General features: G+C 46.4%; 2 protein-coding genes and 1 non-coding gene across 25 annotated transcripts in view; 2 read left to right on the top strand and 1 right to left on the bottom strand.

Annotated features, from left to right (window-relative positions):
- LOC105474129 (RNA binding motif single stranded interacting protein 2) overlaps positions 1–21,542 on the top strand; it is a 96,392-nt gene that overhangs the window by 61,529 nt on the left and 13,321 nt on the right. For 6 of the 9 annotated variants that reach the window (XM_011728553.3, XM_011728551.3, XM_011728552.3 and 3 more), the window contains 8 exons: positions 1,747–1,826; positions 1,962–2,071; positions 2,396–2,442; positions 2,625–2,718; positions 7,505–7,582; positions 8,224–8,329; positions 8,955–9,035; positions 9,585–9,671. In XM_011728553.3, the coding sequence (XP_011726855.1) occupies positions 1,747–1,826; positions 1,962–2,071; positions 2,396–2,442; positions 2,625–2,718; positions 7,505–7,582; positions 8,224–8,329; positions 8,955–9,035; positions 9,585–9,671 (683 nt within the window). Of the gene's footprint in view, positions 1–1,746; positions 1,827–1,961; positions 2,072–2,395; positions 2,443–2,624; positions 2,719–7,504; positions 7,583–8,223; positions 8,335–8,954; positions 9,036–9,584; positions 9,672–9,796; positions 15,535–21,542 lie in introns of those variants that run through there. The other 3 variants (XM_011728548.3, XM_011728549.3, XM_011728550.3) reach the window with 3 other exon arrangements.
- On the top strand, positions 9,179–9,282 carry LOC112425281 (U6 spliceosomal RNA). The gene has a single exon (XR_003016351.1). It is a non-coding gene; the product is annotated as a U6 spliceosomal RNA (small nuclear RNA).
- The window catches only part of LOC105474131 (bromodomain adjacent to zinc finger domain 2A), a 42,812-nt gene continuing 37,977 nt past the window's right edge, over positions 16,708–21,542 (bottom strand). For 14 of the 15 annotated variants that reach the window (XM_071071587.1, XM_071071586.1, XM_071071588.1 and 11 more), the window contains 7 exons: positions 21,390–21,541; positions 20,893–21,182; positions 20,655–20,787; positions 20,394–20,540; positions 19,821–20,050; positions 19,560–19,703; positions 16,708–19,474 (listed from right to left, as the gene is read on the bottom strand). In XM_071071587.1, the coding sequence (XP_070927688.1) occupies positions 19,309–19,474; positions 19,560–19,703; positions 19,821–20,050; positions 20,394–20,540; positions 20,655–20,787; positions 20,893–21,182; positions 21,390–21,541 (1,262 nt within the window). In that variant the 3' untranslated portion in view covers positions 16,708–19,308. The remainder of the gene's footprint in view (positions 19,475–19,559; positions 19,704–19,820; positions 20,051–20,393; positions 20,541–20,654; positions 20,788–20,892; positions 21,183–21,389; position 21,542) is intronic. The other variant, XM_011728560.3, reaches the window with a different exon arrangement.

Here is a 21,542-nt window from a genome sequence, read left to right as displayed (position 1 = left end):
GCTAACACGGTGAAACCCCGTCTCTACTAAGAAATACAAAAAAAAACTAGCCGGGCGAGGTGGCGGGCGCCTGTAGTCCCAGCTACTCGGGAGGCTGAGGCCGGAGAATGGCGTGAACCCGGGAGGCGGAGCTTGCAGTGAGCTGAGATCCAGCCACTGCACTCCAGCCTGGGCTACAGAGCGAGACTCCGTCTCAAAAAACAAAAAACAAAAAACAAAAAAAAAAAAACTTTTATAGGAATGGTTCATATTTCTGGGGGTCACTGGCACAGAAAATGTGATTCTTACTTTAAATATGGAAATAGGTTAAATATACTGAGTTACTTTAAATATGGAAATAGGTGAAAATACTGTTCCTTGTTCTATATAGTCCCTTATAATTTTTAGAACACATTTATATACATTATCTCCTTTGATCTACACAGCACCATGTGGTAGGGTAGATGGATGTTATCTCTAAAGCACAAATAAGGAGTGGATCGGGGTGGGGGAGGTTGTTTTGTTTTGTTTTTTGTTGTTGTTTTTGAGATAGAGTCTTGCTCTGTCACCCAGGCTGGAGTGGAGTGGCGTGATCTCAACTTACTGCAGCCTCTGCCTCCCGGGGTCAAGCAATTCTTCTGCCTCAACCTCCCGAGTAGCTGGGACTACTGGCACGCACCACCATGCTCAGCTAATTTTGTTTTGTTTTGTTTTTAGTAGAGACAGAGTTTCACCATGTTGGCCAGGATGGTCTTGATCTCCTGGCCTCGTGATCCGCCCGCCTTGGCCTTCCAAAGTGCTAGGATTACAGGTGTGAGCCACCATGCCTGGCCTTTTTTTTTTTTGACATAGATTCTCGCCCTGTTGCCCAGGCTGGAGTGCAGTGGCGCAATCTTGGCTCACTGCAACCTCCGCCTCCCAGGTTCAAGCGATTCTCTCACCTCTGCCTCCCGAGTAGCTGGGATTACAGGCACATGCCACCACTTCAGGCTAATTTTTGTATTTTTAGTAGAGACAGGGTTTCTCCATGTTGTCCAGGCTGGTCTCAAACTCCTGACCTCAAGCGATCTGCCTCGGTCTCCCAAAGTGCTGGGATTACAGGCGTGAGCCACCACATGCAGCCGATCAGAGGCTTTTTGTGAGTGTCCTCACTCACAGAGCTCTGGGTGGCGAACTGGTGCTGGAATCTCAGTCTTCTGATTCCTTATTCCTCTTTCTTCAACAAGAAACTAACTCAGTAGATTCCAGCATTCCTTTTTCTATCACTATGGGCCATGAACTCTTTCTTATTGCTTTTTCCTTCCACAGATTCATGAAATCTTAATGATATCATCAATAGCTAATTAGACCTTGACCTTAATTACAACAAGAAGCAAAAAATAAATATTGGCAAATTGTTAGCTTGTACAATTTTATCAAATTAAAGGAACAATTTTCATTCAGAATTTTCTAATAAAAAATAATGGTAACGGCCTCTATTTCTTGTATTCTTATGTATATGGCAGACACAAGAGAGGGCCCATGTTAATAGTCTGAAGACTGTCATTCCTATGAGGATCCCATACGGGGACCAGTTGAGAGAACCTTCATTACAAGCTGGGGTTACCTCGTCAAGAACCTTGAATTTGTGTGGCACTCTGTGTTTCTGTAGTCATAACATTTGGAGCAATTGTGGGGCTGGGAACTTAGAGCTTTGCTTTCTCTTTCAATGTGTGGAGGGCACAGATCCTGGAGAAGCTAGAGCCTAACCCCTCTTATGCTCCTTAGGATGGAGTCCACAGAGAAGTGTGAAGCCATCATCACCCACTTTAATGGAAAATATATTAAGACACCCCCTGGAGTACCAGGTGAGGCATCTGGGGCTCAGGCTGAGAGGGCCACAGGTTGTTACTTCCAGTGAAGATTCTGAAGCAGCTTTGCATGAGTGTGCCTGGGCCACATGAGGTGGGACTCAGCTGCCCATTTCCCTTCTCTCTTGGCAGCCCCATCTGATCCCTTGCTTTGCAAATTTGCTGATGGCGGGCCAAAGAAACGACAGAACCAAGGAAAATTTGTGCAAAACGGACGGGCTTGGCCAAGGAATGGAGACATGGTAAGAGGACCTCTGAGGAGACAGGAGTACTGACGACATTAAAGTGGAATGGAAATGATCATGGCATGATTTCTGTGAGCTTAGGTGGAAAGCTTGAGAGCTACAGTATGTAATTGAGAGATGCTGGCTGTTAACATACTGCCAGTATGTTCTCAAGTGGGGCTTTGTGGCCTGCAGAAACAGAAAAACTCTGAAACAGCTGTAGTGGGACTTGTCCAGGCTTTAATTTGTTAAACTAAAACATTCCCAGCCTTGGACATTCTGGACCGGCTCCTGTTCTCACCCAAGGGCTCACAATGTGAACACTGTGTTCTTTCTTTATAGGGCGGCATGGCCTTGACCTATGACCCCACAACAGCTCTTCAGAATGGGTAAGGTTGTTTTATATAATCGAGTCACCTGAAAATGATAATGGCCTGTGTCCAGACACTCAAATGTTTCATCTTAATTCTCTCTATTTGGAAGTCAAGGGAATGTTGGCTGTGCCTATCAGTTGGGGCCCTTCCCTTGTGGTTTCCTGTGACTCAGTACTGATTGAGGTTCCTTCCCACAGGTTTTACCCAGCCCCTTATAACATCACCCCCAACAGGATGCTTGCTCAGTCTGCACTCTCCCCATACCTTTCCTCTCCTGTGTCTTCGTATCAGGTATGTTCATGCCTGAAGAAGGGTGTGGTGGTTTTCCCTACTGTTGTGCTTTAAGTGAAGTAATATAAGGCTAGGAACTACTTGTTTTTTCTTTTAATCATATTACACACAATTTTACATAACAGCGTAAAAGATGATCTGTGTGTGTGGTCATATATATGGTATATAGTTTTAATGGTGTCCTCTTACTCCCCCTCCACCACCTCCACAAGTAAACTCATGTTAATGTCCTACTGTGTAGCATTTGTCATATTTTTTCATATGATGATACACACATGTATAGCATTTGGGGAGTTGTTTATTTTACAAAACTTGAACCATATTAAATATATTTTTACATTCACTCATCTCACTTAACAGTATCCTACAGCAGTGATTCTCAAAAGTATGGTCCCTGAACCGGCAGCATCAGTATCATCTGAGAATTTTTAGAAACAGAAATTTTGGACTCCCCTCCAAATCTACTGAATTACAAACTCTGAGGATGGGGCCCAGTGATCTGGGTTTTTGTTTGTTTGTTTGTTTGTTTGTTTTCAGATGGCATCTAGTTCTGTTGCCCAGGCTGGAATGCAGCCATCTTGGCTCACTGCAACCTCCGCCTCCTGGGTTCAGGCGATTCTCCTTGTCTTAGCCTCTGGAGTAACTGGGATTACAGGCATGCGCCACCATGCCCAGCTAATTTTTGTTCTTTTTAGTAGAGATGGGGTTTCACCATGTTGGCCGGGCTGGTCTCAAACTCCTGACCTCTGGTGATCCGCCCTCCTCAGCCTCCCAAAGTGCTGCACCATGCCCAGCCATGATCTGGGTTTTAACAAGCCCTCCAGGTGATCCTGTTGCAGCTAATGCTGAGATCCTCTGCTCTAATTTTATCTTTTTTAATGGTTGCATTATATTTCATGCTGCAGATATGCCAGAATTCTTTAGCTATACCAAATAGGGGCATTCACTTAGATTTGTTTTTTTGCTGCTATCAATAATGCTCCACTAAACACTCTTGTGCTATATTTTTACATATGCGTGCTTCTATTTCTGGGGGCTAGAGTCCCAGGAGTTGGATTGCTAGGTTGAATGCTGTATGGATTTTCAGTTTTATAGATGTTGCCAGATTGCTTTCCACAAAGGCTGTGTCACCTCACATTTCCACCAACCCTGTATGAAAGTACCCGTTTCCCTTCAGGCATAGGTGCTACTGCTCTTTTAAAATTGTTCCTGTCTTGCTGGGCGCGGGGCTCACACCTGTAATCCCAGCACTTTGGGAGGCTGAGGCAGGTGGATCACCTGAGGTCAGGAGTTCGAGACCAGCCTGGCCAACATGGTGAAACCTAGTCTCTACTAAAAACACAGAAATTAGCTGGGCATGGTGGCAGGCATCTGTAATCCCAGCTACTCGGGAGGCTGAGGCTGGACAATCACTTGAACCCGGTAGGCGGAAGTTGCAGTGAGCCAAGATCATACCGCTGCACTCCAGTCTGGGTGACAAGAGTGAAACTCTGTCTCAAAAAAAAAAAAAAAATTGTTCCTGTCTTGATGAATGTAAAGTACATTGTTATTTTAATTTGCATGTCCCTTACTAGAGGTGAATTTAATCATTTCATTTGTCATAGTTGGATTTGCTTCTGTCTGATTGCTATTCATATGCTTCGCCCATGTTTCTATTTGGTTATTTGTTCTTTTCTCATCAGCTTATAAAAACTCTATATAAGTATTAATCTTCTAAATGTTATCTTTGTTACAAATTTTTTTTCCAATTTTATTTTTTGGCTGTTGACTTTGTGGTCCTCAAACGTTAGTGATGTATCAGAATCACGTGGAAAACTCATTGAAACCTGGGTTGGTGGGCATCACACCCAGAGTTTCTGGTTCAGTAAGATGGGTGGAAGGCAAGAATTTGCATGTCCAACAAGTTCCCAGGTGATGCTGCTGCTACTGCTGCTGGTCCAGGGACCATACTGTGGGAATCACTAGTTTTTGCCATATAAAAGTTTAAAATTCGGCCAGGTATGGTGGCTCATGCCTGAAATCCCAGCAGTTTGGGAGGCAGAGGCAGGTGGATCACTTGAGCTCAGGAGTTCGAGACCAGCCTGGGCAACATGGCAAAACCCCCATCTCTACAAAAAATATGAAAATTAGCCAGGCATGGTGGTGCGTGCCTATAATCCCAGCAACTCAGTAGGCTGAGGTGGGAGAATTGCTTGAGCCCGGAGATTGAGGTTTCAGTGAGCTGTGATCGTGCCAGTGTACTCCATCCTGTGCAACAGAGTAAGATCATGTCTCAAAAAAAAAAAAAAAAAAAGTTTAAAATTTGTATATAGTTAAATTTGTCTTTTTCTTTTATAAATAATTTTTGAGACCGGGCACGGTGGCTCACGCCTGTGATCCCAGCACTTTGGGAGGCCGAGGCGGGTGGATCACAAGGTCAGGAGATCAAGACCATCCTGGCTAACACGGTGAAACCCTGTCTCTGCTAAAAATACAAAAAATTAGCCGGGTGTGGTGGCGGGCGCCTGTAGTCCCAGCTGCTGGAGAGGCTGAGGCAGGAGAATGGCGTGAACCCGGGAGACCATCCTGGCTAACATGGTGAAACCCCATCTCTACTAAAAATACAAAACATTAGCCGGGTGTGGTGGTGGGCACCTGTAGTCTCAGCTGCTGGGGAGGCTGAGGCGGGAGAATGGTGTGAACCCAGGAGGCGGAGCTTGCAGTGAGCTGAGATCGTGCCACATGCACTCCAGCCTGGGAGACAGAGCCAGACGCCGTCTCAAAAAAATAAATAAATAACTTTTGAATTTCTTGTCTTTTTTTTTTTTTTTTTGAGACGGAGTTTCACTCTTGTTGCCCAGGCTGGAGTACAATGGCCCAATCTCAGCTTACTGCAACCTCCGCCTCCCGGGTTCAAGCGATTCTCCTGCCTCAGCCTCCCAAGTAGCTGGGATTACAGGCATATGCCACCATGCCCGGCTAATTTTGTATTTTTAGTAGAGACGGGGTTTCTCCATGTTGATCAGGCTGGTCTCAAACTCCTGACTTCAGGTGATTCACCCACCTCGGCCTCCCAAAGTGCTGGGATTACAGGGGTGAGCCCCTGCGCCCGGCAAATTTCTTGTCTTAATTTTAAAAAGTATTCTCTGTCTCTATACTGTGTATCTGGTCTCAAAGATTTTATGTTTTACATTTACGTTTAAATGTGTAATCAGGAATTTATCTTTGTGTATGGCATAAGATAGGAGTCTGTTTTCTTTCAGAGGGTTAACCAGTTGGCCTAGCACCAAATTATTAAATAATCTAACTTACTGGATTATTTCAAATCCAGTTTGAATTGAAATGTCCTTGCAACCCATAATATACCTTCTGTGTCTATAGATTTGCCTATTCTGGGATATAGTAGTCAAAGCTCAGAAAATTGTATGATTGTGAGATTACACATAAGTAAAATCACACAATTTTTGTGTGTGTCTAGCTTCTTTCACTTAGTATGTTTTCAAGATGTATCCATGTTGTGGCATTTATCAGTACTTCATTCTTTTTATGGCTGAATAATATTCCATTATATGGCTATACCACATTTTGTCCATCCAGTTATCAATTGGTCATCATTTAAGTTGTTTCCTTTTGGCTACTATGAATAATACTGCTATAAACATTGATATACAAGTTTTTGTGTGGACATATGTTTTCATTTCACTTGGGTATATACCTAGGAGTGGAATTGATGGGCTATATAGTAACTCTGTATTTAACTTTTTGAGGAACTGCCAAAGCATTTTCCAGAGTAGCTGCACCATTTTACATTCCCACCAGCGGCAGTGTAAAACACTTGTTATTCTGTCCTTATAATTGTAGCCATGCTGGCCTGGCACTGTGGCTCACACCTGTAATCCCAGCACTGTGGGAGGCCGAGGTGGGCAGGTCACTTGAGCTGAGGGGTTCAAGACCAGCCTGGGCAACATGGTGAAACCCCGTCTCTACAAAAAATACAAAAAATAACCAGGTATGGGCTGGGTGCAGTGGCTCACCCCTGTAATCCCAGCGCTTTGGGAGGCCGAGGCGAGCATCTCACGAGGTCAGGAGATCGAGACCATCCTGGTTAACATGGTGAAACCCTGTCTGTACTGAAAATACAAAAACAAAATTAGCCAGGCATGGTGGTGGGCACCTGTAGCCCCAGCTACTCAGGAGGCTGAGGTGGGAGAATGGTGTGAACCCAGGAGGCGGAGCTTGCAGTCAGCCAAGATCCCGCCACTGCACTCCAGCCTGGGCGACAGAGCAAGACCCTGTCTCAAAAGTAGCCAGGTGTGGTGATGCACACCTGTAGTCCCGCTGCTGCACTCCAGCCTGGGCAACAGAGCAAGACCCTATCTCAAAAAATAGAAATAATAATTGTAGCCATCCTAATAGGTATGAAGTGGTATCCCATTGTGGTTGTGATTTGCATTTGAGCCTCTTTCATGTACTCATTGGCTATTTGTATATCTTCTTAGAGAGATATCTTTCTAAACCTTTTTTTTTTTCTAATTTCTTTAGTGACAGGGTCTCACTCTGTTGCCCAGGCTGGAGTGTAGTGTCAGAATCATAGCTCACTGTAATTTTGAACTCCTCTTTGCTCTTTTTTAAACTGGATTATTTATTGAGTTTTAAGAGTTGCTAATATTTTAAAAACAGTTTTCTTAATGTTTCTATTTTGAGTGAGGCATGCCAACTTTTCTGGGCTTTGTTGAATATTATTAGATCTTTGGGTCTGAACAATAGTTTCCAGGCAATTAACATTTTTTGTTTTTGCTTGTTTTAGAGAGTGACTCAGACATCTCCTCTACAAGTACCTAACCCATCTTGGATGCACCACCATTCATACCTCATGCAGCCTTCAGTGAGTGTTCAGAAGTGGGCAGAAGCCAAAGAGGCAATTTGATGTAAAGAAAAAACTGACCGGGTGCGGTGGCTCACGCCTGTAATCCCAGCACATTGGGAGGCCAAGGCAGGCGAATCACCTGAGGTCAGCAGTTCGAGACCAGCCTGGCCAACATGACGAAACCCCATCTCTACTAAAAATACCAAAAATTAGCCAGGCGTAGTGGCAGGCACCTGTAATCCCAGCTAATCAGGAGGCTGAGACAGGAGAATCGCTTAAACGCGGGAGGCGGAGGTTGCAGCGAGCTGAGATTGTGCCGTTGCACTCCAGTCTGGGCAACAAGAGTGAAACTCTGTCTCAAAAAAGAAAAAGATAAAGAAAAAAAAATGGCTTTTGATGCCAGGAGATGTGGGTGTGAGTTCTGGCTCAGACCCTTGTGCAACCCAGCAGTAAGACCTAAGCTTGTTATTCTTAGACGAGGGTCCTTCCACACCGACAGGCAGAGTTCCTATTCTTTTGCATAGCTGGGTTGCTGCTCACTTACCATTTCTCAGGATTCTTAAATGTCTGTCTCCGGTGGTCCTGACAGCCACCAATCACTGCTTTAGGCAGCCTCACAGGATGCTGCAGCTAACCCTGTCCTTTGTTGCTGTCTCTAGGGTTCAGTTCTGACACCAGGGATGGACCATCCCATTTCTCTCCAGCCTGCCTCCATGATGGGACCCCTTACCCAGCAACTGGGCCACCTCTCCCTCAGCAGCACAGGCACGGTAAAGCAGGATATTTCTGATTGTAAACTCTCTGAATGAGCACGGCATACCTATGTAATACTCTTCAGCATAAGTAACTTATGAATAATGATGGAATTCAGTGTCATCCAGGGCACACTCAGAACAGGACATAAACTACAATGGTGGTGCTCCATGAGCCAGGAATACAGCCATTCTGCTCCCCAGCCCACCCCTTTTAACTGATTCCTACTCATGCACCTCATAAATAGTGCTTCTGTCTGCATATTAGTTTAAGATACACATGTGTCCTAGGAATCCTCATCAAAATAGTACCTGGAAGGATGGAGGTTTCTTAATTAGGTTTCTTTTAGGCCTACTGTATTCCTTTTTGCATAGAAAGGGCTCGAGGGTAGAGAAGGAAGTGTGTTGAGGAAAAGCAGAAGGAAGTCGGGAAAGAGGAGGAAAATAAGCCGTATAGGGAGATGTCTCCCTAACAGTGTACTTTAGAACCACCTGAATTGCATTTAAGAGGCTAATGCTCAGATCAACTAAATTAGAATCTCTGGGGTAGAACACAGGCATCAGTATTTTTAAAGCCCCCCAGCTGCTTCAAATGTAGCCAAGAATCACTGCTGTAAGCCCGTTGTTTCTCTTTCTAGTATATGCAGACGGCTGCAGCTATGCAAGGAGCTTACATCTCCCAGTACACCCCTGTGCCTTCTTCCAGTGTTTCAGTCGAGGTAAGGGTGTTATCATTTCTTTGGATTGAGGTTAGGAAAATGAACGAAGGCAGGTTTCCCCCTGATCAAGATCTTCCTCTCACAATGATGCTGATTCTGTGTTCACAAATAGCTGGTAGGTATGTGAAGAACGTAGGAAGGATGTGCTCGCTTAGGCAGCATGCATACTAAAATTGGAACGATACAGAGAAGATTATGGCCCCTGTGCAAGGATGACACGCAAATTTGTGAAGCGTTCCACATTTAAAAAACAACAACAACAGATGTAGGAAAGAAGGACTTGGTCTGAGTTCATGAATGAGGCCCTTCCTTACATTTGGCCAGCCAGTAGTTAACACCAGGATGCTGGCTTGTATTGGCTAATGTGTCTTGGGAAGAGGACAGGCTGCTAGGAAGGTTGGGGAAGTGGTGGTGTGGGTGGAAACACTCACACACGAGTGTGGAGAGTGGGTAGGTTTGGGAGGGCGCTCGATGTAGGGTGGGCTTTGGTGTAGTGGGAGGTGAGGAAAGGAATGCGTAAGATGACTCCCCTCCTTGGCTATGGCACAGGAGAGCAGCGGCCAACAGAACCAAGCGGCAGTGGACGCACCCTCAGAGCATGGGGTCTATTCTTTCCAGTTCAACAAGTAACAGTGGGTAAGAACCACATGCTGGGGGGCAGGGAGGGCTGTGCTGGCAGATAGCAGCTCAGCCCAGCCTGAAGTCAGACAGGTTCTCATGTTTGTCTTGCTTGTCTCCTCTCTGGCTTGTGCCTTCTTTAGGAGATTCCCCTCCCCATCTTTACTGAATAGAAATGAATTCTTGGAGACACTCTTGCTCCCAGATTCCAGAGGGTTAACCAGGAATGGAGACCATCCGTCGGCCCTGCTAAGGACTAACACTTAGCCATCGTTTTTCACAGGCCTGGGCCTGGAAAAAGAAAGCTCTATGTTCCTGCCCTTTGCTGTTTCTCCATTGCTGATGGAGCCTGGGGGAACCATCACTTTTCTTGTGTGCTACATTCAAGGAGATCAAAAAAACTTTTTTTCTTTTGCAAAGAAAGCTTTTTGTTTTTAACTGCAACGTACTTTTCCCCTACCCTAAAGAGACATGGTGTTGTAGCTTCTCATCGATATGAAAAAGTTTTTGATACATTGGAATTATTTGGGAATGCTTTTAAAATAATTTGTAATTATTTCTTTACAAACCAAAACAGAACAGAAAGATGTGGTGCTAGAACATTGATGAAGGAGCTCTACTTACTGAGCTTAGTTCTGGACTTTTGATGTGTGTCTATGTGTTTTAAAAAGTATGCAGCCTTTAAAAAATTTGTTTGGTAAAGCTCTCAGCTCACACACCCCATCTCCTCTTCACCCATATTATGCCTTCTTTCTCTAGTCCAGATTCTTCTTTTTCTCTTTTCTAAACAGCTAAGCCTGCCTATTTTGCCCTCTTACAGCTTTTAATTTTATGGATTTTTTAAAATGACAATTCATGTGGAATTTGGGGTTGGGGGGCAGGCTGGGCAAGGAACAAGGTAGAACACTAAGTAGGCCATGGAAGTGGCTGTTCTTTCCCTCACCCTGCCACACCCTGGGAGAAAAAACTAGACTTTGGCTTCAGAAAGCACAGATGTGACCCAGGCTTACTAAAGAGACAATTCCACAGCCCTGGGAACACACCCTTGAGCCAAATTTGAAGACTAGGTCTTCCCTGGCAAGTTCCGGAAGAATGGACTTACTGACTTTTACCAACTCTTCTCACTGCCAAGGCCAACAGCATCTGAGGAAGTATCTTTTCCAGCTACAGCTTTTTGGGAGTACCTGCTTTCCTGCTTCCTGGAGGACATTTTCTGTCCTGGGCTTCATGGCCCCTCTCTTTCCTGTTGCACGTTGCTATGCTCAGAGCCTTTGCAGCTGTGACCTAGTTGAATCCACATAGGCTCCTTCCACACTGTGGAAGATCTGCTGCTTCACCCACAGACCAGAGGTTCTCAACCAGAGGTGATTTTGTCCTTCCCAGGCCTTTGGCAACATCTAGAGACAATTTCGATTGCCATGCCTGGAGGTGGGATGTGTGTGCTACTGGCATCTAGTGGCTGGAAACCAGGGTTGCTGCTAAACATCCTACACTGCATAGTATAGTCCCCACTACCCCCAACTAAGAATTATCTGACTCCAGAGGTCAATATTACCAAGACTGGGAAACACTGATATATCAGTGTTGTCCCTGCCTCCTGGGTTAGGGTAAATTCTCACCCCAACCCTGGACAAACAGTGCCTTTTGACACTCATGCAACTGTTTGAGAAGGACTGGACTGGGATCCTTGAATTCTCCCCAGACTTTGACTTTTGATAACTCTGCATGTAGCAAGAGTGATTCTTGAAAGAGTTGTGGCTCCATGCTGAATGCAAACGTGTACTCGGAGGGATTCAGGTGGGCACTGTTCTGGTGCGTGCTGTGCAATGGTGGGAAAGGACAAAACTCTCTAAACTGTCCAGAGCAACTTGCCCTGCCCTGGTGTGCTTGGACCCTTTGCCCAGGGAACCGGGACATGAGAAATAATGTTCCTTCTGTGGAAGGACAACAGAGAGCTAGGGTAGAAAAGAACAATAAATTCCAACTCTTTATGAGGCCAGGAGTCCTTTAAAAAAGCCTATGTCTTGGTCTTTAACTGTCCCCTTCTGCAAGTTGTGACTCTATACGCATGGAGACAGATTGAAGAAAGCCTTCACCCATCTTCTAGGAAATCAGATCCTGCTCCTGTTTTCTCCCCATCACTCCCTTATGCACTGAAAGGAGAATTTCACTGCCCTGCACTTCAAGGCCAGGTGCCTCTCCACCAGACAGTCAAAGGCAAATGATGGAGGATAGAGAGACAGGTGTTCACTAGGCTGGCCATAGGGAGAGGAAGGGGCTGACAGCTGGGGAAAAGAAACTGTAGTATCAGTTGTTGCAAGTAGAACTTGGCCCAGCTTTCCCTCCCTTCCCAGACACCCCAGAATTGAGAGTCCCAGTGCCCCCTAGTGTCGACTTTCTATATACATCCTAGGGGTGGGGGAGTGCGGGGCAATGGGTAGGATATAGAGTGTAAAGGACAAACTGCCGCAGTCTTCTCATTGATGCTTCCAACCTCAGGAAGGGCTTACCCAGTGTAAAATAGCCCCAAGCCCAGCAGCCTTATAGAGGGCTTTGGCTGGGCAGATAGCTTTTGGTTTTGAGTCTCCAGCCCTCAGTCAAGGAAAATATACCATAGCTGCTTTCTTGTCAGTGGTCTTTGAGAGAAAGAGAAAACAAATCTAGAATTCTGTTCATTTGATAGACCAGGGGAGCTTTGCTATGGTAGGAGGTTTAGAAAGGGCCTTTCATGCATAGAAACCACGGTTGATATTGCTGCTCCCCTCTCCTCTGCCTCACAGAACTCCTGAGTCTGTCTTCTTTCTCTCTCTCTATTTTTTTAAATGTTTAAATGGCTCTAATTTTTTGTTTTGATTTTTGAATTTACCTTTTGGAGTTCTTCTCATATGAATCTACTTGTTAGATTGTATTAATGAGTGTTTCTGGTTTGGGCATGGGAAGTGATAGGGAACCTGAAGTTATTTTGCAGTGGCTAATGGCACTGAGGAATTTCTTTTTTGGTGCATTTGGTTTACACTCATTTCCCCCCTAACTGTTAGTTCATTTGTAACAGTGGGTGAGTGTTTGGAGGAAAGGAGGGAGAAAGGAGGGATACTGTTTCTCCCATGAAATAGTCTAATTGGTTGGGGTGATGGCAGAGGGAAATGTAGGGGAGCCTTCCAGCTCACAGCCTAGGGCTGGGCTCTTAAACACTATGCCTAGTGTTTTCTGAATACTGTCTTCACGGAGCCCAGCTCTTACTCTCTTTGTACTTTACATCTCACCCCCACTCATTATAGATGCTCATAACATTCTTAAAATATTTTAGTACTTGTCATTTTTCTGTTTTCAGTCAACTAGAACACACCAGAGTCCCTTCCTCAGATGGCATAATCCTTTATAGGCTCTGAGCCTGTCTAGCCATCTCCTGTTGGTGTTATTACTCCCCATCTCAGGCTCTGAGATGATACTCAGACCCTAAACTGATTGGACTTTTTGGAGGAGGGTGCCAGTAGAGGTCAGGAAGATGTGGAGATGATGATGGAGAGAGATGTTTTTATTTTTTAGAGATGGTCTTGCTCTGTCACCCAGGTTGGAGTGCAGTGATGCGGTCGTAGCCCACTACAGTCTTAAATTCCTGGGCCCAAGGGTTCTTCCCACCTAAGCCTCCCAAGGAGCCGGAACTACAGGCACGTACTACCAAGCCCAGTGAGTTTTTTAAATTTTTGTAGAGACAGGGTTCTTACTATGTTGCCCAGACTGGTCTTGAACTCCTGTCAAGTGAGCCTCCCACCTCAGCCTCCCAAAGTGCTATGATTACAGGTGTGAACCTCTATGCTTGGATGAGATTTTTTTTTTTTTTTTTTTTTTGAGACGGAGTCTTGCTCTGTCACCCAGGCTGGAGTGCAGTGGCCCGATCTCAGCTCACTGCAAGCTCTGCCTCCCGGGTTCACGCCATTCTCCTGCCTCAGCCTCCTGAGTAGCTGGGACTACAGGCGCCCGCCACCACGCCCGGCTAGTTTTTTTGTATTTTTTAGTAGAGACGGGGTTTCCCCGTTAGCCAGGATGGTCTCGATCTCCTGACCTCGTGATCCGCCCGTCTCGGCCTCCCAAAGTGCTGGGATTACAGGCTTGAGCCACCGCGCCCGGCTGAGATGTTATTTTTAATGTTTTTGATTTTGGGTTGTTTTTTTTTTGGTTGTTTTGTTTGTTTGTTTGAGACAGAGTCTCACTCTGTGGCCCAGGCTGGAGGGCAGTGGCACCATCATGGCTCACTGTAGCCTCGACCTCCCAAGGCCCAGGTGATCCTCCTGCCTCAGCTGCCCGTTCCCCTGCCATCAAGTAGCTGGGACTGCAGGCGTGCACCACCACGTCTGGCTAATTTTTTTATTTTTAGTAGAGACGGGGTTTTACCATGTTGGCCAGGCTAGTCTCCAACTCCTGAACTCCAAACGGCTAATGTTTGTGTTTCTAATAGAGACAGGGTTTCGCCATGTTGCCCAGCCTGGTGTCAAACTCCTGGGCTCAAATGATCCACCTTGGCCTCCCAAAGTGCTGGGATTACAGGTGTGAGCCCCTGCACCTGGCCTTTTTAGTTTTTTAAATTTATTTTCTTTGAGATGGAATCTCACGCTGTTGCCTGGGCTGGAGTGCAATGGCGTGATCTTGGCTCACTGAAACCTCCACCTCCTGGGTTCAAGCAGTTCTCCTGCCTCAGCCTCCTGAGTAGCTGGGATTACAGGTGCCTGCCACCACGCCTGGCTAATTTTTGTATTTTTTAGTAGAGATGGGGTTTTACCACGTTGGCCAGGCTGGTCTCTAACTCCTGACCTCCAAACAGCTAATTTTTGTATTTTTAGTAGAGATGGGGTTTGCCATGTTGTCCAAGCTGGTCTTGAACTCCTGGGCTCAAATGATCTGCCTGCCTTGGCATCCCAAAGTGTTGGGATTACAGGCGTGAGCCACTGCATCTGGCCCTTTGCAGTGTTTTTAACCAAAGAATTTGTAGAGTTGCCCAGACCAGGAATCCTGGTGGCTCTAAAGGGTAATAGACCTTGTCAGTAACAGACAGTGGGGGTGGTAGGAGGACATTACTCATACTGAAGATGAAGACCAGACTTTGCTGCTTCACAGGCCATGCCGGGGGTTGGGCCACTTCAGCTCCACTCCATTCGTTTTCCTTTCCTAACTTGACAATCAGTGAGCTCCTTCACCCTCCCTTAGTGCCTACTCCTGTCACTCCAATGTCAACCCATTGGGAATTGAGGCCTGCATGTGGGCTGTTACTTTGCGTCATACAGATGCTGTAAGAGGCCTTGCTGGAATGTCCTAGGAATCCCTAGTAGCAGTGGCTACTAGTCTTCTAGAAAAGAACTATTGCCACTGCCTTGTGCACATGCCCCACCTTCTGGGAAAGTGGCAGCATTGCGTTCATGAGGGGCTTTGCATTCTCAGCCAAGGGCAATAAACTTGGGTGGGTGATCTGGCCCAAACTTGCCCCTAGACTCGGCTAGCCCTGAATCAGCAGGCTTGAGAGAGGAGGGTGGGTGTTATAAAAGCCAGTCTGTAAAGGGTAAATTCCAAATCTTGTGCCTTGTTATACCAATCCTTTCTGATTCCCTTTTAAACCAACTATTATTTTTGTGCTGCCTACATTTTCAATCCTCCCAAGCATTAGCAAATTCCTGAAATTTCCTCATTTGGTAGGCCTTCCATAGGAGTCAGCTATGGACTTCCATAGGAGTTGGCAGCTAAAACCAGACTGAGCTTCTGTCTTCCTTCTGATCTTTGCTGCACCTCCCAGGGGACGGTCCCCACATGACTATACAAAAGCCAGGTACCCTCATCACCCCGGTTACCTCTGACCTGATTGTTTTGAATAAACTTTCATTCTCCAAGCAGATCCCCAAATTTCCTTGTCCTTGTTACACATCTACCTCACAATCTCACAATTAAACAAGGACATATTCACCTATTTCTTTACTGTCTTCTCTATGAGGGTTGGGAAGGTGGGGGCTAGAAAAGGCTCATAATTTTTAAACTCTTGGGAATTTAAAAACTCTTGGGAATTTCTATTCCTACAATGTTTTCTCTGGGATTTTTAGCTCACTGATCACCCTAGAACAGTGTGAACTCTCCAGATAGGTCCTGCTGTGATAAGCCAGGGGAGTAGGCTGTGCAGTGACTGCTTAGGGTAATAAGTAATTGTTGGAGGACACCAGCATAGGAACAGAACTTAGAACTTAAGAGGACAAGAAAGCTGCTCGGTGGCTGGTGTATAGCTGTAAAGGTAACCAAATACCAAAGAGGGAGTCTGTCATTTTCATAAGGCTGGAAGCGAATGTTCCTTCTCTATCTTAACATACAGTTTAGGGGGTTCACCAAGACAAAGTTTCCAGGCTGGAGGGTAATACTTTTCCAGCCTCAGTGAAGCCCCCACTCCAACATATACCCTTTCTGGGTGGGTGAATACCTCTTTGCATGTGGACAGAAAATGTTTAATTTATACTTAAACACATTTTATGCATTTTTATCTGGAGACTTCTAGTTTTATACTCTTCCCACATCTATGCCAATGCCATCATTCTAACTTACGCTTCTTTTCTACCCCTGGTCTTTTCCTTGTCCTTCCCTACAACTTGGTAGAGGTCCATTTTGTTTTACTTCACACTTTTTTTTTTTTTTTTTTTTTTAATAAAACACAAAAGTCTACATTTTGGTGTCTTATCCGTGAGTGGAAAGTGGTAAGCTGGTGATGGTCCCACATTTGCTATGACAGAAACAGTTAGGAAGCTGGGGCCACATCTCACAAGGCAGGACCTGGATACACTGAATCCCACTTTGCTCCAGCCCAGCAACTCAGCCAGACATTTAGGCAAGAGCACTAATAACCCTTTCCATCCACACAGAGGGTGTGGAACAGGAGTCCGGCTTTTAGTACCGTTTGCACAGAAAAGGCGAACATGTTGTTCCCCTGCCTGTGGTCTCTTAAGCCAGTCATGACCATCCCAACGCCGTCTCCCCCTCAGGTGTACACGTAGAAGGGAAGATGAATACACAGAGTCTTTTGAATCTCTATCAAATGTGGTTTTTTTTATTCAACTGACAAGCACTTTTCTACAGCTGCACTTGTGGAACATCACATGGCAAAAACAGGAGTTTTTTCGCTAGACTTTTTTTTCTTTTTAACCTTATTAAAAATGAGATTGGTCCTAAAAATATAGAAAGAAATAAATTTAAATTCACAAAAAACTGTACATTATCAAAAAGTCACTAAAACACCACATTTGGTTATATAAAAAGTCCCTTTTGCTGTAAAAGGAACACGGAAACTTGTTGGTGTTGATGTTGTGGTTTCTTCCTGTCAACCAGACTGATGGAGGGGAAGCAAAAGGGCAGGGGGTGGGTTGTCTTTTTATCTTAAACCTGCTTTCCCTACCAAATACTCTTGTCATGAGAGAAAATCCACCTAGCTCAAGGGGGCAGTGAAGATGAGGAAAGAAAAGCAAGAAATGGCCCCTTTGATTATGCCCTATCCCTACCCCTACCCCACCCCGCTCCAGCCCCCACTTCTTCAAACTGAGGCTAGGACCCCACCCCGCCATATGAGTGCCTGGTCCCTAGGGAAAGAGATGGAGCTGGGAAAGGAACACAAAGCAGGAACCATGGAGATTTCACTCCCCCATCCACCTCACCTCCAACAATGAAATTAATCTAGTACATCTTATACCAGGGGAAAACTGCCAGGGGGAAAAAGCGGAGCCCCCAACTCTAACAGTTTCAACTGTCTAACACAAAGTTTGTTACAGCGCAGTTATTTAGATAAAATATAAATATTTATGCATAATATAAAGTCAATTCAAATATTCTTCAATCCACCTCTTATTTAAAAGCAAAAAAAAAATCTCAAATAAAATTAAAAGTTTTGAGGTTTATCTGACAGAAAAGGCGACTTTAGAAATAGGCTATGGGGGAGAAGGGGCATAAAGGAATAAAGGGGCTGCCCCAGGACCTACACTGCCCCTGCCCCCTTCAGTGGCTCTTCAGTGCTGCCAGAATACAAGGAATGCTCCACCTCACCTGGCACCCCTACCCCCAATGGAACATTTCTTGGATGCCTCAGCTCTCTGCTTGGGCCAGCCAGCAGCCACCTCCCCAGTGCAAGTACCCGTAATCTCTGAAGGGAGGGGCTCTGCTGAGCAGGAGAAGCAGGGGGCCAAGGGCCCATGGCTATAGCTGGGAGTCAGCAGCTTTCCTCTCATGTTGGGGGTTAACTTGGACACAGTCACATGTAGGGCAGTGATGGACCCAGAACCCCTCCTCCCTACTCTCCTGTGCTCCAGGGTCTCTGCTGCTGGGGAAGGGGTCCTGGAGTATGAAGTGAAGAAAAGCACAACTAAATGGGATAAGGAAAAGATCCAGTTCTACCACTCTCCTGTAGAAGCTTAAGATTCAAAACTACCGAGAGGAGAGGGAGTTCCTGCTGAAAGATTGCACAGTCTGAAGAGGCTGGAACAAAAATGACCAGGAGAGAGACACAGCCTTGTCTCCAGAGAAATTGTTCCTGTGGTTTCCCAAAGACAAAAAAGTGATGGTTTTAAACAATGGGAAAAATGGGAATGAAAACAGATACTTGGGGAAACTGAATGGATCCTATCAAACAATACAGGGTCACAAGCACAGCATCTTCTCTCTCACACACACACACACACACACACAAAACGTGCTCTCTCTCTGAGGCCGGCCCCATTGCTACCTGGCCTCCATCTTGGGGTGCACCCAAACTCAGCAGTAGTTGTCCCTGAGGAGTTCCCAAGAGGGTTTGGGAAGGAGGTGGGGAAGGAGGCTGGAAGGCCCAGGAGGCCTCCCTGCCCTCTCCCCAGCTACTGAGTTTCAGAAAAGGCTGGAAACTCAGCATGTGAGGAGCATCCAACGTCATACAGGGGATAGCTATCGGCAGGAAGATGGGGACAGAGAAAAAGACAGGGACCTCTGAACGTTTTTTTTTCCTTTGAAGGGAAAAGATTTGGGAGAAGAGAAAAGGAGGGAGGAACCCGTACACGATAGTTTTACATTATTGGATAAGAGAAAATCTGAAAACTGGGGGGTGGGAGGTGGGAAAAGAAAAACAGACCGCGAAAAGCAGGGAAGGGACTGAACATGGAAGCAGCATGTCCAGGGCCCGGTGTCCGGCGCGACACACTTGGGAGTTAAGTCCACTTTACTGGCCGTCACTGCGGGTCCGCACACAGTACAGAGTGTTTCTTGGTTTCACACATTCACTAGAACTATTGCTATTGTTAAATAACCCCAGAATGCTGGGGCACGTACAGGGGAGGAGAGGAAGCAGGGAGGAGGAAGTAGGGACTTCTTTCCCCGTCCCCATTTTTAATTAGCAAATAAAACAGAAAAGAAAAATTTTTTTTCTTTCTTTTTTTGGCTTTTAGTCCAGAAGGACCTCATCTCTGCACCTCTTATTTGAGGAGCAAGAGGAGGAAAGGGAGAAAGGGATATAGGAATAAGAGGATGTGGGGTGCTGCCAAGGGCAAGGTCAAAAATCAGGGTTGTATCTGACTTGAGTCTGGACCCAGGGCAGCATCAGCAGGTGAAAATGGCAGGTTTTTTGTTTGGAAGGTGGGGGGGAGATGCCACAAGGTGACTCCCCACCTCCCTTGCCTCACAGATTGGCCTGTTTTCCCTGATAAAACTCCTCCCAGCGGCTCTCGAAGAAGCGGCGCATGATGTGCCCAGCCTTGCCTACTTCAGAGTCATCCTCGTTGAAGGTCTGGCAGTTGTCAAATACCAAGAGGGCATCAGCCGCAAACTCCTCTGAGCTGGTGTACCTGGACAGGGCAGGGGCAAAGCTGTGAGCTGGGTAGGAGTTGCAGCAGTAGCAAATACCAGGCGGATGCACCCACATCTACTTACCCTCCCCTGAGCAGCCGCTCCCGCATGGTGGAAAAATCCATAGGATTTTTGATGATGCGCCGGTACCCACTCACCAAACGTGGGTTCACAGGCTCTAGGAAAGGCCAGGCTGCATCATGGGACTCCATCTCCATCAGGATAATCCTATCATTACAGGGACAGTGATGGCTCCATCTCAGAAAGCAAATATACTGACCCCTCCCAGCCCTTTCCTCTGGCAGAGGTAGGGCCAACTGTCCCCCCAGGATTCACTCAACTCACTCGCAAAATGTGAGATCACTGTGGTGGTTCCGCATTGAGAGTCGCCGCCGCTTGGAGGGGGACTGCCCCTCTTCTGAGTACTGAGGCCCTGCTGCTGGGCTTTCTCGACCCCTCAACAGTACCCGGCGTCGGCGGCCATCACCCTCTGAGAAGTTCAGCGAATAAGCACTTTTCCGCTTCTGGCCTCGCTTTGGGAAACCAGGCTTCTGAGTGAATTCTCCCTCTACCTGCTTAGTATAGGAAACAAGTGAGATTAGCAACAGCTGGAGATGCACTGCTTGCCCTACTACAAGCTCTGCCTAAATGTGATTTAAGGCTTCAAAATACTATCATGCATAAGCCGGCACTGGTTTATTCACATAACCCAATGAAGTAGGTAAAAGGGAAGATACAGTTATTATCATTTTATAGAGAAAGCAATTAAAACTATAGAATTTAAGTGACTTGTCCAAAAAAGGACTTAGAACCCAGGTCCCCTAATACCCAGTCTGGGACTCTTTCCAAGGAGACGAGAGATTGAGCATAATCTCTGATTTCTGTTTGAGTGTGGGAAAGAAAGAGCAGAAGCCTCACCTGAGCCAAACAGACAGTACAAAACCAATCTCCTTCTGGGACAGCCTCCATCTTGGGACGATGGCAGTAAATGTGGCAGCCACGGTCACACCCATCACAAAGCAGAAGAAACTCATCATTGTCACCCTTCCGGCAGACTAGACACGTCTGGACCAAGGTTGTGAGGAGGCAGAATGAGCTCTCAAGCCTCTACCTGCCAGTGACCCCACCCGCCCCTGCTGGCTGGCCCCTCAGCCTTTCCAGGCTCTCTCAGCCTCTTACCACTTTGTTGACAGACTTCTCCCAGGCAATGGACCTCTCCAGCTGGCCCAGGCACAAGCACACCTGGGCTGCGCTCCGGCACCGCTCGAGGGTCTGGCGCCAGACACGAATGCGAGGGGTGATCTCGTATGATCTGGAGGGAGAAAGTGGTGATCTTTGGATGAGGAGCAGGATCCACTAAAGAGGGAACTTATCCCTTTCTCTCCAAGACCAAGAATGGAGGGTGGGAGTCACTCACATCTCTGTAGTGGTGCCCTCAGGGGCACCATTAGGTGTGCTAAGCAGGGCCTTCTCCAGCACAACCTCATGAGTTGGCCAGAGGGGCTCCCGCAGGTACCGCCGTTCTACATTCTGTTCCAGGGCAGCCAGCCGCATCACAGCCAGGTCCAAAGGGTTGGTAGTTTTACGCTGAGGTGCCAGTCCTTCCCTGCCTCGACCTCGCCAGGTGATATCCTCCTGGGAGCTGGAGAGGTGCTCACAGTAGGCCAAGTCTTCACGGGTAGAGTCCGGGCTAGGACATGTCCAGCCCTTGAGTTAAGAGAGAAGAATAAAACTCACTGTAAAAGGAGGAAAATTTGGCATAGGAAAAAACCAAAACAAACAACAACAAAAAAAACATGACCCACTTAAGGTAGGTCACCTGTGAAGTAGGGACCCAGGGTTTTTTCTAACAGGGCATAAAGGACTAATGCTTTTCCCTAAACAACTTCCTACACAGTGCCAATCCCACCATACCCGAATCTGCAGATCAGACATGATAACCCGCTGCTCCAGATCCTCGACCCATTGAAGCACTGCTAGGTCTGTCTCATACGTCTTCTCTTTGGGGGACCAGCTCATTATGCCTTCTTGAAAGACAGGTAGTTGCCTGGGCTCAAAGATGGGGTC

Source organism: Macaca nemestrina, chromosome 10, assembly GCF_043159975.1.
Source record: "Macaca nemestrina isolate mMacNem1 chromosome 10, mMacNem.hap1, whole genome shotgun sequence".
In the NCBI taxonomy this organism is placed as follows: Eukaryota; Metazoa; Chordata; class Mammalia; order Primates; family Cercopithecidae; genus Macaca; species Macaca nemestrina.
The sequence above is the reverse complement of the archived record's forward strand: the minus strand, read 5'-3'. Positions and strand labels throughout refer to the sequence as shown.